The sequence below is a fragment of the Phycodurus eques genome, chromosome 13 (genome assembly GCF_024500275.1).
Source record: "Phycodurus eques isolate BA_2022a chromosome 13, UOR_Pequ_1.1, whole genome shotgun sequence".
NCBI classification, from domain to species: domain Eukaryota; kingdom Metazoa; phylum Chordata; class Actinopteri; order Syngnathiformes; family Syngnathidae; genus Phycodurus; species Phycodurus eques.
The window spans coordinates 22,057,697-22,076,408 of NC_084537.1; the positions used below are offsets into that span (position 1 = coordinate 22,057,697).

Here is an 18,712-nt window from a genome sequence, read left to right on the forward strand (position 1 = left end):
GGGATGAAATGACATATATATATATTAAAAAGTGTTGTTTGGTGTGAAACTGCAAATGAAGTCAAATCAAGGCTTGGGGCAGAAATATACAAATTATACAAATATAAAAATAGTGTAATATGTGTGAAATTTTACACACATGGTATCAAATTGAGGTTATAAATACACTTTTTTTTTGTGGCTGTATTTGGAGCGGAACCATACAACAATTTCGAACCAATCGAATGAGAGTGAAACTGCGGTGTGTGTTGTGTGCGGAGCGGCGGCGGCGGAGGGGGAGGAGGAGGACGAGGGAGTGTCGCTCTCATCACGTCGCACCCGCTTCACCGCCGTGTCGTGACGTCACACTTCTCTGCGCTTCTGGACTCGCTTGAAGAAGATGGCGGCCTCCTCAGGTCTGTGTGCCAAACAAACTAGCATTTAACCGGCTCACAAATAAAAATGGCACGGGCGAACCCGGGCTTCCAGCCACCTCTAACCCCGCTTTGGTTCTGTTCCGACGCTCAGGGGAAAAAAAAAACAAAACCAAAAAAACTGGTAAAAATCGCTATGTAATGTGTTTAGCTAGTGTGTTGCTAACTAGTAGCCGAGGGGTTGTGGCAAGACCGAATAACACATGAATGCGTCTCGCTTAGAAAACAGACAAAGTACGAAGCCAGTGACGTTTTTTTAAATAAACGACATGAGCGTAACGAATGCCTGCTAAAATCGACGGTAGCATTCTGAGCCCGCGACGTTGATTCTATTGACTTTCGTCTCGGTGCTAACTCCAACTAGCCTAGCCGCAATAATAAAGCCAGCGTGTGGTTCTTCATTAGCTGCAAGGAATAATGTGTTCTTTTTATATTGTGGTCACAATGGACTAATGGGGTTAGCTTGTTAGCGCCCCCTGCTACGTGCCGTATATTTATTTCAACGATGCTAGCGACGGCTACTCTCCTTAGCATTTCTATCGACATTTTCATTAGCTTTCGTGAAGTCTTTTCACATGCCTTTGTTTAGTTTAAAATGAGCGTTTAATAATCATAATATAGTAGTTGTCACTGATAGTGTCTGGTGTTGCCATGCTGCGTTTCAGCAAATAGTCGGAGCCCGTCCTTTTGCGAGGAAGCGTGGCTGCCTCAAAGTTGCTCTGTAATCATTTTAAATCACCAACGCTTTCTGTTAAAACGCTTACTTTACTTTTCTGTGAAAACGAACCGTATTTAAAGCGTATTGGTGACACACAGCTTCCTGTTTAGCATAGCCAGGTGTTATATTTCTCATGCGTAAATAACATGGGATGAAAATAGCAATGGGGTACGCCCAAAATATTACAGTGCTCTGAACGTTCCGTGGTCTATCACTAACCGATGCTAACGCAGTATTCAAGTCAGTCAGTCCAGGAAATATTTGTATGAAAAACACTTATCTTACAAATTTAAAACAAGGAAATTGTGTATTGTGCTATGTGACAACTAGGGTTGAGTATTTCTGTTCTCCATACTGGTGCAAAACCATAACTGCATAATAGTGGGTCCTCATTCGCGAAATTGCAGGTTTCACCTATTTTCAGTTTTTTTGTTAGGAATTTATCCTTTGTTATTCGCTGATATGCTCACCCATTCACTATGTATAATAGTAATGTTTTGGCGCCACCTTGTGGCATCTTGGTGCATATGACGCAGTTTGAAGTGAGTTGCGGCGATTCATTTGGATGACAGTCCCTGCAACTAGACCAACCGATTGTCACTTTTGCATTTGTTGAAAGTCGCAGAATCTTTGCAGGCAAAATTAAGCCATAATTTAGTTTCTGAATTTTAGCAAGCCAAGAGATACCTGCCCCAAGTTTGTGGGTTGCAATCCTCCAAGTGTATTAAGTGGCACCGAAATGAGTAACCAAAATTTGCGCTGTTATTCGAACAAGTAGTTTTTGTATGTCTAGGAACCAGAACCATCATGGTATCGTGTTTGGGTGCCCAGCCTTCTTATGCCGCTGCACAAAACGCATTCATTACACACCAATTCATAAACTGAGAAGAACCCTTTGAACCTGGGTCTCTCATTATGTCCACCCTTTTTCTGGAGTCCAGTCCATAAATTTACCATAACTGCAACAGAGAAAGCGCACCAGACACTCAAGTGACAAAACTCAGACATAGGTGTATAAATACTGAGTGAGTACTAACCGATGACCAAATTTTGCGGAAACTCTGTGAAAGGCTATACATTGAGTGCCCGTTTATGGGATACGTTCCTGACGCAGTTGGTGAAATTTTGTGCTTTAGAGAGACCATTTAAAAACATTTAAAAAAATAGTTTTACTATTAAAACACACTTTTTAAACATATTTGAATACAAACATTTTGCAAGCATAAAATTATTGAAAATACTGTACAGTATTGATAAGTACTGTGAATACCACTAGGTGGCAGTCATTTCTGACTGTTAAGTTGAAAGTGAGGAAACCAGAAATTAAGCATTTCCTAATTCAATGGCCACGTAACTTTGTCCTTCCCAAAGTGTATCCAGGAATTTTAACTGGCACTTAATGGTCTAGGATCATCCAAGCCTTCAGAAATCCAGGACACTTTGGGGCTTACAACAAAACTGAAAGTGCTCTATTTGGAAATATTTCATGTTATCAGCGGCCAGTCGGAACCCAAGAGAATGAAAATTCTACTAGACTGCTTAAATGTTCATTATTGTAGTTCAATATTGACTTTTTACTACATTTTTACTACATTTTAATCATTTTTTTCAATACCTTTCAGTATTCACATGAACTTAAATGTATATGTAACCTAGTTAAATCAGCAATATAGCAGGGCCACAGTAGGTGAGCCGCAATGTAGTGGGAAACACTGCACAGAAGTCTTGATGGAGCTTCACTTCCCATAGCTGACATGTTGTGCTTCTGTGGACGGCAAAATGCTTGAGAGTGGATCAACAGTGGCAGCAATAGTGCACTCTATTTTTCCCTCAAGTTGGTCCTTTATTGATGTAAAAAAAATCCACAACCCTTGTGAGGATAAGTGGCTCAAATGGATGGGATGGATGATTTAAAAAATAAATAAATAAATAAATCAAGGTGGTATGTGACTTAGTTGGCAGAAGAGTTAAAATGGAGGGTGAGGACAATTCAAATGGTTTCCCCCACTGCTGTAAAATGGTGGTGAAGACAACTATTATGAGAAGCAATAGATTTGTCTTAAGTGCTGGCCACTTTCCACGCCTTCATCATTTACAACAGAGCGAGCGACTGTCAGGCTGCTGCGATTAGTGCCAAAGTTTCTTAAAGAACATTTTCCATGTATTGAACACCCCTTCTTGTGACACTTTGATTGACTGCTCTGTAGGACTGTTATTAACTAGGCGTCTGTTACCACTTCGGCCAGAAAAAGAGCGGCCATTACCCTCAATCATTTGTTTAAAAAAATAAAATAAAATCAGAAGTCAAGGCTCGTTGTGCTCCCTGTGGCGTAGCTCTTTGCAAACGGCTGTGATTCATAAGCATGTCCATGGTAATGCTGTTTGTCAATATGCATTAAGATGCTCTGAGTGTTTACGCTAAAACTAGGGATGTGCATAGTGATCAATTGTGGGGAGTTGATTGTCAATTCATTGTGTTGAGTGCATTACATGAGTTACACCCACCCTATGACAACGCCAATATGTAGAAATAATATTAATACAGGGGTCCTAGGTTTACGATGGAATTCCGTTCCTAAGGCTGTGATGTAACCCAAATTTATACGTACTGTATGTCGGTATGTGCCGTAGTCTTGTCACTAACCTACACTAATGTAGTATTAAAGTCATAGTGACTGTAAATATTTGTATGAAAAACACTTAGAGGCCTTAAATATAAACCAATCAAATGAAAAAGTTATGTACGGCGGTAACAGGGCGTGCCTTGTTGTGCCGCGTGACCACGTTTTCTGCGCAAAGTCGTTGTAAACCTGTGATCACCTGAAAGCCAACTAATGATAAAATACGGATTCCTATGTTTTTAAGGTAGTTTTTTTCATCACTACATCTTTTGCAGCTCCAATGACCCAAATTACAAATATGTTTCCTCCTCTGGCAGAAGTCATGAAATGCATGTATCAATTTACAAAGTAATCATATGAAAACAGACATTAAGTTATTACCACCAACTTGAATCAAAAGCTTCCACCATTTTACTCTTGACTATCTGAAACCCAGTAAAAACTGGATGGGTGGATGATTTGATGAATTTTCCTGATTTTATTAAAATACTACCCTACAGGTTAAATAACTTATACATTAACTTATAGAAATACAAGTTTAATGTGTCTAAGTTTTTAATTCAAAGGGGACATATGAAGGAAATTTTGTAACTACAGTGGGTACGGAAATTATTCAGACCCCCTTAAATTATCCAGTCTTTGTTATATTGCAGCCATTTGCTAAAATCATGGAAGTTCATTTTTTTCCTCATTTAATGTACACATAGCACCCCATATTGACAGAAAAAAATGAATTGTTGATTTTTTTTCTTTTTGCAGATTTATTAGAAAAGAAAAACTGAAATATCACACAGCCATTAGTATTCTGACCCTTTGCTGTGACACTCATATATTTAACTCGGGTGCTGTCCATTTCTTCTGATCATCCTTGAGATGGTTCTAAACCTTCATTGGAGTCCAGGTGTGTTTGATTATACTGATTGGACTTGATTAGGAAAGCCACACCCATGTCTATATAAGACTTTTACGGCTTAAATTTTTTTCTGTCAATATGGGGTGTTGTGTGTACATTAATGAGGGAAAAAAAATAACTTAAATGGTTTTAGCAAATGGCTGCAATATAACAAAGTGAAAATGTTAAGGGGGTCTGAATACTTTCCGTAACCACTGTATGTATAAATAGTTGGGTGTTTGAAGTGCCTACCCAACAAATGTTAAGTTTTCGGCCTATTTTTGAGAATGTGTCTGCGAGCTAATTTACACAATACCACCCACACACCGATTTTCTCTATCCATGACTTGGCAGCCAGGCTGAGCGAAGATCTGCCAGTTCCAAGCGACGGCTGGATAACCTGGAGTACAATCATGTCAAAGCCTAAAGCTAAGCAGAGCTGTGGTGTTAGCACTGATTCGCATAAGCTAAACAACCTTAACACCATTAGCTTTCGAGGGCTAGCTTCCACGTACTTCAACGTTTGGAAAAGTTGTACACGTGGGGGTGACGATATTTGTCTGTGTACAATGCATGCGCCACATGCACTGATCTGCTACACTAATTAGCAAGTGGATGGAAGGAGTGTGTTAGCTTATGGAGACACTTCCATCACTCAGCCACTTTTGGCTGATTGAAGTGCTGCCCACACAAGTCAAAATACAATCCATTCTTTCACTGCCTTTATGGGCGTGTTTTTCATCGCACTCCGTGCTAGTAGCTACGGTAGTAGCCGCTTGCCTCGTCGCAACCCCTGAGCTCCGCCCTTGTCATCATGTAAACGAAAGCCTTACTCGGCATTGGCCCTGGAGTCAGCAATTGCTCATTTAAATGAGGCAGGACAGCCACCATCGAAACAAGACATAAAAAATAGGGTTCACAGTTGTCATCTGCATTCACAAATTCACCTATTATTGTTGTTTTCTGTGTAACCTAACCCCTGCTGTTTTATGAAAAATGATCAATTGGTGTTTTTTGTGCTGATTCTGAAACAGGGTGTCAAGGAAGTCTGTTAAAGTGATACATCTGGACTGAGAGATAAGCTTTGTATGTCAGGGAGAAGGTACTAGTCCCTGAGTTGTTAGTCAGTTACCTATTCTTTCCCGCGTGTACAGTCAGGTCCAAAGATATTTGGACGTTGACAGAGTTCTCATTTTTTTGCCTCTAAACACTACCACAAGGGATTTGTTTTTTAAATGATTAAAACAATTTTCCCAAATAACATTTTAAAGTGTTACTGGACGCCATAAATCTGCTATTGAAACGTTGTGTTGATTTCTATTACAATGTGCTGCTGTTGGTTGTTGCAGGAGTTATTAAGGTCCCACGAAACTTCCGCTTGTTGGAGGAGCTGGAAGAGGGGCAGAAAGGTGACGGCGACGGCACGGTTAGCTGGGGCTTGGAGAACGACGACGACATGACTCTCACACAGTGGACCGCCATGATCATCGGGCCTGTCAGAGTAAGAACTTGCGCCTCAACGTGGGCCTCCTCAGTACCATCTAATAGCGGTACAGTGTTACCCCAATATTTTGCGGTTCATTGTTCAGCCCCCTGCGACACATTTTTTTTCAGGGGATCGTTTTTATGGGTTTTAACTTGCATTTGTAGATGTAGCAACCAACTGTGTAACTGACAGGTTTTCTGAAATGTTCCTGAGCCAATGCGATAATATCTTTTACACAATGATGCCAGTTTTAATGCAGCAGTGCCGCCTGAAGGATCAAAGGTAACAGGCATTCCATATTGATTTTCGACCTTGCCGCTTACGTGCAGAGATTTCTCCAGATTCTCTGAATCTTTTGGTAATATTATGGACCGTAGGTGATGAAATCCTGAAATTCCTCGCAATTGTACATTGAGAAACGTTGTTCTTAAACTGTTGGACTCTGTACCAAAGCAGTTGTTCACAAAGTGGTGAACCTCGCCCCATCCTTGCTTGTGGACAACTGAGCCTTTCGGGGATGCTCCTTTTATCCCCAATCATGAGACCTGTTTCCATTTAACCCGTTCACCTGCGGAATGTTCCAAACGGGTGTTTTTTGAGCATTCCTTAGTTTTCCCAGTCTTTTGTTGCCCGTGTGCCAGCTTTTTGGGGAACCTGTTGCATACATCCAATTTAAAATGAAAGAATTCTTGCAAAAACAATGTTAATCAGTTTGAAAATTAAATATCTTGTCTTTGTAGTGTATCAAACTGAATATACAGTAGGTTGAAAAGGTTTTGCAAATCGTACGTTTTACACAATGTCTCAAATTAATTGGAATTGGGGTTTGTATTTAGCACAATACAAAGAGTATTTTCTATACTCTGCCTGTTGGTGTGTTCGAATATGTCTAAAATGTGTTTAAAGTGTGTGTGGGGGGTTGGCGTGGTAAAACCACTACATTAAAAAAAAAAAAAAATATATATATACACACACACACACGGTCTGTCTATATCACAAATTTTCACCTTCAGGTCTGCAGCGTATCCCCCACAATAAACAGTGGTGCACTGTAAATCGAGTTTTACTCTCCTGTCTTTTCAGACCAATTACGAGAACAGAATATACAGCCTGAAAGTGGAATGCGGACCCAAATACCCAGAAACGGCCCCAACTGTTAGATTTGTAACAAAAATCACCATGAATGGGATAAATAATTCCAACGGGACGGTAAGTGTGCTCTTCTCATGTTTCCGATGCTGCGTTTGTTCACCGGCATGACCTGTTAACTGTTTGTTTGTCTCGCAGGTGGACTCGCGTAGCATACCAGTATTAGCCAAATGGCAGAATTCTTATAACATTAAAATTGTCCTTCAAGAGTTAAGGCGTCTAATGATGTCAAAAGAAAATATGAAGCTTCCGCAGCCACCAGAAGGACAAAACTACAGTACTTAATCACCATGGATTGTTTTGACCCTCTGTCTTAAAAAGCCAACGTAGAAATATCATGTCAACAAAAAGAAACAAGAAAACAAAGGAAAGAAACATTGCACATCATCAGTATTGTCCATGCAAGTGCAGGTTTGGACTCTCGTATTATGGCCTGGCTCTTTCAAAAAAAAATTAATGCCCACTGCATTTCAGCATAAAAGATGCCAACAAGAGCAGTTATTGAAGTGACTATTATGTTCAAGTTGTACCAGCAAAAGTGCTGCTTTCTGTTTTCCCGACGACTGATCACTGAAGTTGTGTGTACACCCAAGGGCCCAACGAGCAGACACTTTTTTTCTGTTGTTTTTTACATTCAACATGCAGATGGCTCCATACAGAACTGTGACTGTAATCTCCAAGTAGTGTCATGAGGTGAGAGATCTTTTCTTTTTTTTTTAAAATAAATATATGAATATATATTATGTATTTGACACAATACCAATGTTTCTGTTTTCGAGCTTTTTCTCTTTGACATGTAACAGACGTTGAAGCCTGTTCTGTTCCGGAAAAAAAACAACTTGCATTTAACGTCTAGTGAAAATGGCAGGTGTACGAACTTGTGATTTTACTGAAATAAAAAAATCACTGCGAAAAACCCGCAATGTCCCAAATGCTTTTTAACTATTTTGTTTTTCTTGTTTGCTTACCAAGTGGTTAGTATGTCAGCCTCACAGTCAAGAGGTTCTGGGTTCTGTGTGGTGTTTCCGTGTTCTCCCTGTTGGTGCGTAGGTTTTTGCGCAGCTTCCTGCTGCGGTCCTAGAACATGTATATTAGATTCAGCGAAGACTCTTAAATGATCCGAAAAGTGTAATGGGATAGCCAGCTCACCACACTGTAAAAACTGAAATCCAATCAAGATTGAATATCTCAAATCAAGGCAAAATGTGTTCTTTGTCTGCCAAAATATTTGTTCTTACCAGAGCTCACTTGCATCAAACATTTTCTGCCTTAAAAATCTGAAGGTATTGTAATTTATCAAGTTTATCAGTAAGGAAAATAAACTTTCGGGGTTAACCTGGTTTTGTCTTTAGGAAGTTATCTTTTTAATACAGCACCACCACATTGATTCAACATCAGTCAAATCTTCATTGATGTTTTCGTCGATTCTGTGTGGCATTTAACAGGAAGGAAACTCAAGATGGATAATGCTTCTTGCAAACTATCTCAAGGTGTCCTTGTAAGCTAGCCTGCGAAGCCTCTTTCAGACAGATCCCTTGCTGCACTGGAGCCATAAAGGTAGATCCAGCCTTTATACAGGGGATCGCGGTTTACAACAGAGTTGTGTTCGGTTTACTGTTCACAAATTCACCTATATGCAAGTGTTCTCAAAACATTCCAAATGTCACATGACGTCGCTGTCTAAATAGGAAAGCAGTTGCTACAGCAATTGATGTCTATTCGAGTATTTTTAAGTGATACATTTAGACTTTCATACAAGCTTTGGATACCAGGGAGAAGTTTAGCCTGGGTTGTTGGTGGAAGTGACAGAGCTTTTTTTTTGCCATTTATTTTTAGCGGTAATATATGATGTTTGAAATTATGCTAAACAGTTTTGAGATCATGGTTTGTGATATATTGTGTAAACTAGTAATATAGGCAGCTATCAAAAAAAATTAGTGGGGGCGTAAATTTTACTATTACGACAAATTATTATTATTATTATTTTATTTGTCATGAGCCCTCTCCCTAGTGTTGTTAACCTTTATCCTTACTGTTTTTGATGATTGTTTTATATTTATGACTTACAAGTTTTTTTCATACAAATCTTTATTGTAATTATGACTTTATTACTGCAGTGATCCATCCTTTATCACAGGGTTTAGGTATTATTATTTTATTTGTCATGAGCCCTCTCCCTAGTGTTGTTAACCTTTATCCTTACTGTTTTTGATCATATCAAGATGGCGCCTACCAGTGTGGCCGCCTCGGTAACGCGCTCTCTAGTATTGTCTTTGTTTTTGTGTTTTTCGTCCGTCTTTGGAGACCTTACACGACTCACTTACACAAGGGGAGACCTGCTAACCATCAAGGAGGCTACTCCGGACTTTCTGTCACCAACTTTCGAAAATCCGCTCAGTTTTTTCCACGAGTTACTCACCGGAGCGGCGTCCGCGGTTTTCGGCGCATGGATGCGGAAGCGGCGCCACAGAGGAAAACGAGCCGGAATTCAGGTGAAACTCCGCAAGAGAGGACACAGATTGGCGTTCCCGTCGATCCACCTCGCGAATGTACGCTCCCTACCCAACAAAATGGACGAGCTTCATCTTCTGTTAAAGACCAGTAAAGACTTCGGACGTTCCGCGGCCATGTGCTTCACGGAGACCTGGCTTTGCGACGCTGTACCCGATGGCGCCGTCACGCTTCCCGGCTTCAACATTCATCGAGCGGACCGCGACATGGAATCATCGGGAAAAACGAAGGGCGGTGGGATATGCCTCCATATAAACGAAAAATGGTGTACGGACGTCACGGTGCTCAGCACACACTGCAGCCCGCATTTGGAGTCGCTGTTTCTGAACTGTAAACCATTTTACGCGCCACGTGAGTTTGCATCGTTTATACTGGCTGGAGTCTATATCACACCGCAAGCTAACACGAGCGCCGCATTGCTAACGCTCGCCGAACAAGTCAACGAAATTGAAAAAAAACACCCTGACTCACCCCTCATTATTCTCGGGGACTTTAACAAAGCTAAACTCAACCACGAACTCCCTAAATACAAGCAGCACATCGACTGTCCTACCAGGGAAAATAATACTTTAGACCACTGCTACACTACGGTAAAAAACGCATACCGTGCTATACCTCGTGCAGCCCTGGGCTCGTCTGATCACTGCTTAATTCACTTAATACCGACGTACAAGCAAGACAAGCAAGAACTTAAATGTGCGAAGCCTACAGTGAAAACAGTCAAAAAGTGGACCAATGAAGCAAAGATGGAACTTCAAAGCTGCACAGACTGGAGTGTCTTTGAAAATTCAGCTGGCAGCCTGGATGAATATACGGACACTGTCACATCCTATATCAGTTTCTGTGAAGAGGTTTGTGTACCATCAAAATCATTTCGCACATTCAACAACAACAAGCCGTGGTTCACTGCTAAACTTAAGCAGCTTCGCCAAGCTAAGGAAGATGCATATCAGAGCGGGGACAGGGCCCTGTATAATCGAGCTAGAAACCAGCTTACTAAAGAAATTAACATTGCAAAGAGGATCTATGCAGCAAAGTTGGAAAAACAGTTTAGCGCGAACGACTCGAAATCAGTCTGGCGTGCATTCCAATCGCTGACTAATTACAAGCGACGATCCCCCCAAGCTGAGAACAATAGCACACTAGCCAACGACTTGAATACCTTCTATTGCAGATTTGAAAAGGACAGTTTCACTCCACACACCCACCCGGCCGCACCCGCGACCACAACCACACCTCTGACTTCTGCGTTAACCATCCATGAACAGGATGTGAGACGCATCTTCAAACAACAGAAGATTAACAAAGCAACAGGACCGGACCATGTGTCCCCATCCTGCCTCAAAGTCTGCGCGGACCAGCTCGCTCCAGTCTTCACTCAGATCTTTAACAGATCTTTGGAAATGTGCGAAGTTCCATCCTGCTTCAAACGCTCCACCATCATTCCAGTCCCCAAGAAACCTGCAATCTCTAGTCTGAATGACTACAGGCCTGTCGCTTTGACATCTGTGGTCATGAAGTCCTTTGTACGTCTCGTGCTGGACCACCTCAAGAGTGTCACAGGTCCCCTGCTGGACCCCCTGCAGTTTGCCTACCAAGCGAACAGGTCTGCGGATGATGCAGTCAACATGGGACTGCACTTCATCCTAGAACACCTCGACAGTGCAGGGACCTACGCGAGGATCCTGTTCGTGGACTTCAGCTCAGCGTTCAACACCATCATCCCTGAACTCCTTTCAACCAAGCTTCTCCAGCTCAGCGTCTCACCTGCCATCTGCCAGTGGATTTACAGCTTTCTGACGGGCAGGACACAGCAGGTCAGGCTGGGGGAGGCCACCTCATCCGCACGCAGCATCAGCACCGGGGCGCCCCAAGGTTGTGTCCTCTCTCCGCTGCTCTTCTCTCTCTACACGAACGACTGCACCTCAGCGAACCCGACTGTCAAGCTCCTGAAGTTTGCAGATGACACCACTGTCATCGGCCTCATCAAGGACGGTGACGAGTCTGCATATCGACAGGAAGCGGAGCGGCTGGAGCTGTGGTGCGGGCGACACAACCTGGAGCTGAACACGCTCAAGACGGTAGAGATGATCGTGGACTTCAGGAGGCATCCTTCGCCACAGCTGCCCCTCACGTTGTCCAGCTGCCTTGTGTCAACCGTCGAGACCTTCAAGTTCCTGGGAATTACAATCTCTCAGGACCTGAAGTGGGCGAACAACATCAACTCCGTCCTCAAAAAGGCCCAGCAGAGGATGTACTTCCTGCGGCTTCTGAGAAAGCACGGCCTGCCACCGGAGCTGCTGAGACAGTTCTACACAGCGGTCATCGAATCGGTCCTGTGTTCTTCCATCACAGTCTGGTTTGGTGCTGCTACAAAAAAGGACAAACTCCGACTGCAACGGACAATCAAAACTGCTGAAAGGATTGTCGGTACCCCCCTACCCACCATTGAGGACTTGCACGCTGCCAGAACTAAGACAAGGGCGTGCAAAATCCTCTCGGACCGTCTGCACCCCGGTCACCAGCTCTTCCAGCTCCTTCCCTCAGGTAGGCGCTACCGATCAACGCAAACTAGAACTAGTAGACATTCCAACAGCTTCTTCCCTCTTGCGATCAACTTCTTAAACACCTAACCTATAATTCCATTACAACAAGCTGGCAATTTTTTGACTTGAGTTCGTTGTCACATTTCTGTGGGGCCAATTATGTATTACTTGTGCACTCACTGTAGTTGTCTCGCCATGCTGCACTATTTGCATACACTGGCCACTCATGCCAGAGTAGCATCTGCTCCATTTGCACACTGATTGAGGAGTATCTGTAACATTTGCACAACCGACATTGTCCCAGATGATCGCACTACTCGTCACTTTAAACCGCATACACTCCTTGAAGTCTCAGCGCCCTTTGCACAATGGTCATTCCACCGGACTATTGCAATATTAGTCGTTCGAACTGCTCTAAGTGCTAGAGGACTCTGCATCTTTTTGCACAATTGTTTTTTGTCAATGTCTTTATGTCCCCAAAGTGTTCTGTAAATTGACTGTTGTTGTACTAGAGCGGCTCCAACTACCGGAGACAAATTCCTTGTGTGTTTTGGACATACTTGGCAAATAAAGATGATTCTGATTCTGATTCTGATTCTGATGATTGTTTTATATTTATGACTTACAAGTTTTTTTCATACAAATCTTTATTGTAATTATGACTTTATTACTGCAGTGATCCATCCTTTATCACAGGGTTTAGGTTCTGCACCACCCCCACACCTCGAACTCTACGAAGTAGCGTGCACGTGCTAACATAATTTTATTTATTTTTTTAATCCTGTGTCGGGACAGTCCACGTTTACCTACTGTACGTTTCCGTAGGTTTATGGCAGTCTTCAGCGCGTTCGGGGCCGTAGGTAAACAGAGGACTCCCTGTATATCAGCTTTTACAGATTGTAAAAGGGGTTGTGATGTGTCTTTGAGTCTTAAAAATGGACCAACTCTTCTTGTCTCAAGTCTGGAAGAGGCATGTGACTCTGGGCTGTGATGATGATGATTGCCCCCACCCCACCTCTCGCATTAAAATAGGAATGAATGCTTAATTCAGTCACAAGAAGTATGACTTGTATTAAAACATGTGGGCACGCTGTCTCGGTATGTTTGACCAAATAATGAGTCACAAGTCCAGTTACATGAGCAGATAATACGAGCCTGTTGTGAGCCTTTCCTTTTTTTTTTTGGTGCTGGGGCTCCTGCCCTCCTGACCTGTCATCTTAACTCGTACCCCAGAGGGCGCTCTTCCTCCACCCAGGCCTTGTGTGGCTTGTGTGTGATGCTCACAGGCTGCTTGAGTGCGCGCTGTCACGCTTAAGCAAAGTGACATGTTTAGCACTTTTGCTGCAGGAGGACGCTACATTGCAGGCATGTGTTGTCAGTAGCATTGTGTGTATTCTATTTCACTTAGCGTGGGTGTGAAGTGAGTCAGTGTTTTGCCGCAGAGGATGACCTCGCTCCCCTCCGTGGTCGACGCAAAGGCAGGATTTGGACTTTGGAGAACCGACATCAAGTATCTGGACGGCTACTCTAAATCCTTTTTCACGTGTTTACGCCTCATCTTCCTTCGGTCTTTGAAGAAGTCATGAATATGAAATCAGAAGTCGTCCATTCGCTCAGCATCGTCACCCCCAAAAATCTATAAAAGAGAGCCTCCCGGGGTAGCACAAATTCATCGCTTTTATTTAGCACGCTCGCTCAAGCCTTCATGTTTTCCAGCAGTTCATTTTAACCAAAGCAGCAAATCCGTCCTCGAGGCCTGTCACACTAGTCTTCGCTACAAACTCGGACACCTGCACAAGAGCAACAAGCTATTGCATCCCCTCAGAATGTGGCCTCCACTTTAATAGCCACCGTGCCCCCAATTAGTTGCAGAATCCACACCTTCGATGTCTTGTCTTTTTTCCTGCAGGGGCAAAAACAAACTTTGGTGGTTGTAACTACCTTACATACATAATCGCAGCAAACATGGCATCTGTAAAGCTGACACTTCGCCATTGATCTGTAGTTGAGTAAATAAACATTCATGGGTACTATTTGCTCAAACACTATTATTTAATAGTGCATTACGACAAATGAAGATTTCTTCATAAGACCCTAAAGGCCTTTTCAAACTGCACTTAGTATTCCGCAAAATGCCCGTCAACGAACCCGTTCATTGTGTATTTGCTGAGGGGGCGTGATCACGCAATGCCCCGCCCCGAATTATAAAATGTTCCATTTGAGAGCGGCCTCGCAGTGATGTCAGAAAGCACCTCCAACAGGAGAGGGGATGACAGAGTGATTTCTGAGTGCTTTCAGCAATAGACCAACCAGCGGGCAAAGCCCTCCCCCCGTCCCTTGTAGGCTGCTATGTCAAGACTTCCAAATATGAACGAAGTTGCACCAGGGCGCTGTCATTAAGTAAATACATGCGCTATATTGTCTTTTTTACGAGGCAAAAACTATAGCATCTGTAGGTTACAGCAGGCCGGAGCCACGGGAGCTTTTAGGGCTCTAAGATGGGAAGGAATGCCAGCAGTAGTAGAGAAGGACATGCATCTCGTCTGCAGCCGGCAGACTGTCTGAGGCCAGACCGCTAACCTTTCACCCTCTGGGGCCACAAAGTCCACCTCTTGTTTGTGTTGATACTGTTAAAAAAAGAAAAGAAAAAAAAGGCTGGCTCGCTTTCTTCCTACGTACACAGTGGAGAATGGTGCCCCCTTCTACTGGGTTTATATTCCAGTAGCATTTCTTTCATGTATTCAGGACCTAAACCATTTTGTGAGTCATAGACCAGTAGCAGAACTTTAAAATCTATTCTAAAGCCGCACTGAGATCCAACAAAATCGTAATTGACACGTTTCCCGAGTCAGTATTCAACCTTATATCATTAGCGCTTTGATAAGAGCTAATTCTGTACTGTGATGAGTTCAGAAACCTGATTGAAATTTCTCAAAAAGTCATTTAAGTTCAAGAAATTGCTGTTTTGATGAAAAATAACTTAACTGCCACATACTTGGCACACACACAAAGTTCCCCATTCAGAACAATAATATTTGTTATTTGTTCCAGAGTCAAAACTAAGGGTATTGTAAAACGGCTAACTGTTAAATGTAGAGGCAATGTTGTGAAATTTTCACTTTTCTGTCATATAAGAAGCAGACGTTAACCAGTCTAAGATTCGTCCACCCATCCATTTTCTGAGCCGCTTCTCCTCACAAGGATCGCGGGCGTGCTGGAGCCTATCCCAGCTATCATCGGGCAGGAGGCGGGGTACACCCTGAACTGGTTGCCAGCCAATCGCAGGGCACACATAAACAAACAACCATTCACACTCACAGTCACACCTACGGGCAATTTAGAGTTGTCAATTAACCTACCATGCATGTTTTTGGGATGTGGGAGGAAACCGAAGTGCCCGGAGAAAACCCACGCAGGCACAGGGAGAACATGCAAACTCCACACAGGCGGGACCGGGGGTTGAACCACGGTCCTCAGAACTGTGAGGCAGACGCTCTCACCGTGCCGCCCAGTCTAAGATTAATACCTTAAAAAAAATCAATTTAATGAAGAATGAAGAGGTGTAATGTACTTCACTCATCTCAATTTAAACTGTCACAAGTAACCTTTTAAAATCTTTTAACAAAAGCAACACTGGAGCTCATTCATCCACATTACTGGTTGTGATGATTACTGTCTTAAAATACTTGGACACCACCATTCACTAGTCTTTTCTGCTTTAAATGGATCTGTTTTCTTCACGGTAACCTTTGGTGGATATTTTTCTTCTCTTACTAACTCGAGTCAGGAAAAAATATCCTCAAAAAAAGTTTGGACGCAATTTAAGAAACTTGGGCTTTGGCATTTGGATTCATGCATTTTCTATCGTGCTTAGGGTTACCGGTGAGCTGACCTTTGGGCAAGAGGCGGAGCACGCCCTGGACAACAACCATTCACACTCACATTCACACCCTATGGACAATTTCGAGTCTTCAATTATTGTAAGACTTGGAGAGAGACGTGGGCTTCACTCTGAACAATTTAGAATCTTCGGCGAACCTAACATTCATGTTTTTGGAGCTTAATCGTACATAATGGTTGAAAGTAAAGTGCTACTATGAGTGCGGACATACGTGCTTCCAATCTGGGCCTTTTTTCCCCTCTCACATCAAATAGAGGAGCGTTTTCATTTATCTGACTGTAAACACAGCACTTCAACACTCACCAGGCACACCGTTTGCCAACACAACTCCATCCGCTTGGATAATTACTTCCAGTAAACACCGTTATGCGCGTGTTCGCTATGATGACTCTTAATAATTCAGAGATGCGTCACGTTTGCTATATTGAGTCGTACTCCACTTCGTTAGGTACACATGCACCGTGTAGAAGCAAAAAAATAAATAAAGTATGCTTGTAGATGACAATGAATCCTGAAACCTTTTGAGACTGTACACGTACGGTACTTGAACGGCTAAGGCACATTACTATCACAAATGGCACAAACAGCTCACATGAATTTTATTGACATTAACTTTACGAGGAAAACGAGGCAAATTTGAGCTCTTAAGTACTGTTACAAAGTCACTAACAGTTTTGATTGACACCATCAAAGTTGTTCATTTAACAGCGTGTTTACCGCTGTGGTCGTAGTTTGTGGTGGTTTTACACAGAGCGGTTTCTAATGTTTTGGTACCCATATTTAGCTACGTAAGATACCTTTTGTGGTAGAAAAAAAGAGTCTTATGTTGACAATAAAGCAACATGCATAAACAGTGTCAATCAAAAGAGTGCATTATAAGTTTGTCAAGGCAAACCTCATCATTAGACATCTATTTTCAAGAAAGCTCAAACTTAACTTGAATCATCTTTTTTTGACGTCAAAGGCATTTTGTTCATGTTGCCTGGTAACTGAACGTTACTTTTGAACATTTTTTATTTTTTCTTCTTCTTCTTTGTCCTTGGTATCTGTGGAATGAATCAACGCTTGAGCACAATAAGAAGGGCCAGGAGAATTAAAGCTGCAAGCAGCGATGAACCATGCATGCCGTTTTCATAGCAAATACTTCAACTTTGAAACCAGGAAAAATCTTCACAATTTAGTGTGACCCATGTGTCTCGGATACCTGCTTCTGATTTGGTGCCCATTTGGGCAAATACCCTGGTGGAAAGAAAATTATTTTTAATCAAATCAGCAATTTCTTGAACTTAAATGACTTTTTGAGAAATTTCAATCAGGTTTCTGAACTCATCACAGTACAGAATCAGCTCTTATCAAAGCGCTAATGATATAAGGTTGAATACTGACTCAGGAAAGGTGTCAATTGCGATTTTGTTGGATCTCAGTGCGGCTTTTGATGCTGTAACTCATAACATACTGCTGAACAGGTTGGAAACGTGGGTAGGACTAAATGGAACAGTCCTCAAATAGTTCAGATCTTACCTGGTGGAAAGGAGTTAGTCAGGAGTAAGGAGTTAGCTTTAGAATAGATTTTAAAGTTCTGCTACTGGTCTATGACTCACTAAATGGTTTAGGTCCTGAATACATGAAAGAAATGCTACCGGAATCTAAACCCAGTAGAGCTCTGAGGTCAACAAACTCGGGTCAAATAGTGGAGTACGGAGTCCAAGGCGAACATGGTGAAGCAGCATTTAGCTGTTATGCTGCACACAAATGGAATAAGTTGCCAACAGAAGTGACGTCAGCCCCAAGTGTGAATGATTTTAAGTCCAGGTTAAAAAAAATGGTTTTACCCTCATGGTTTTTCAAGTATTTCCACTTTTAAATCATATTTCTTGCACTGTACGCTGTTTTAATTTCTAAAGCTGTTTTTTTAAAAAATGCTTTTAATCCTGTAAAGCACATTGAGTTACCTTGTGTATGAAATTCGCTATATAAATAAATTTGCTTTGCTTTGCTTTGCCTATTAGCCTGGGAAGCAAATGTAGCAGTCTTCACTCCGTGTTCCCTCTCATCAAACAGTACAATCTGATTGACTCAAATGCACAACGCCTGTCATACAAAACCCCTAACCCTAACTTCTGTAAGTGGGTCGCGACTTAACGACAATAGAACAATGCGGGTCCCAGGGTGACAACAGTTAAGAACCAATGGTCTATATCATCACTTGGTCAAACAGACACGGCAACAATTTTTGATAGTCTTGAGATTTCTTTTTACCCGACACAGATTTCGGATACCCATGCGAGTGGTTTATGGTGACAGCTCAGGTTAGGTGTGTGCCACACCAAAGTTTAGGACGTCTTAAGCTGCCTGGAACACAAACAGTTGCGTCGTCAAGGCCGCTTGTTTAATAGTCAACGGGCGGCCATGAGTGGAATTGATGTCCTTCGGCGCTCTGAGCTGTCAGACTTGTTTCCAAAGAGAACATCTAAA

At 42.3% G+C, this 18,712-nt stretch overlaps 1 protein-coding gene across 1 annotated transcript; it reads left to right on the forward strand.

Moving 5' to 3' along the window:
- The first annotated feature begins 317 nt into the window (after positions 1-317).
- Positions 318-8,202, forward strand: ube2v2 (ubiquitin-conjugating enzyme E2 variant 2). The gene is made up of 4 exons (XM_061694539.1): positions 318-395; positions 5,994-6,145; positions 7,214-7,339; positions 7,418-8,202. The coding sequence occupies exons 1-4, from the start codon at positions 380-382 to the stop codon at positions 7,562-7,564; spliced, it is 441 nt and encodes a 146-aa protein (XP_061550523.1). The 5' UTR covers positions 318-379; the 3' UTR covers positions 7,565-8,202.
- The last annotated feature ends 10,510 nt before the right edge of the window (positions 8,203-18,712 follow it).

Excerpts from the sequence above, each read along its gene's own strand:
- ube2v2 (XM_061694539.1), top strand. Across the intron at positions 6,146-7,213 it reads TGATCATCGGGCCTGTCAGA|ACCAATTACGAGAACAGAAT; the intron begins GTAAGAACTTGC and ends CTGTCTTTTCAG. Across the intron at positions 7,340-7,417 it reads TAAATAATTCCAACGGGACG|GTGGACTCGCGTAGCATACC; the intron begins GTAAGTGTGCTC and ends TTTGTCTCGCAG.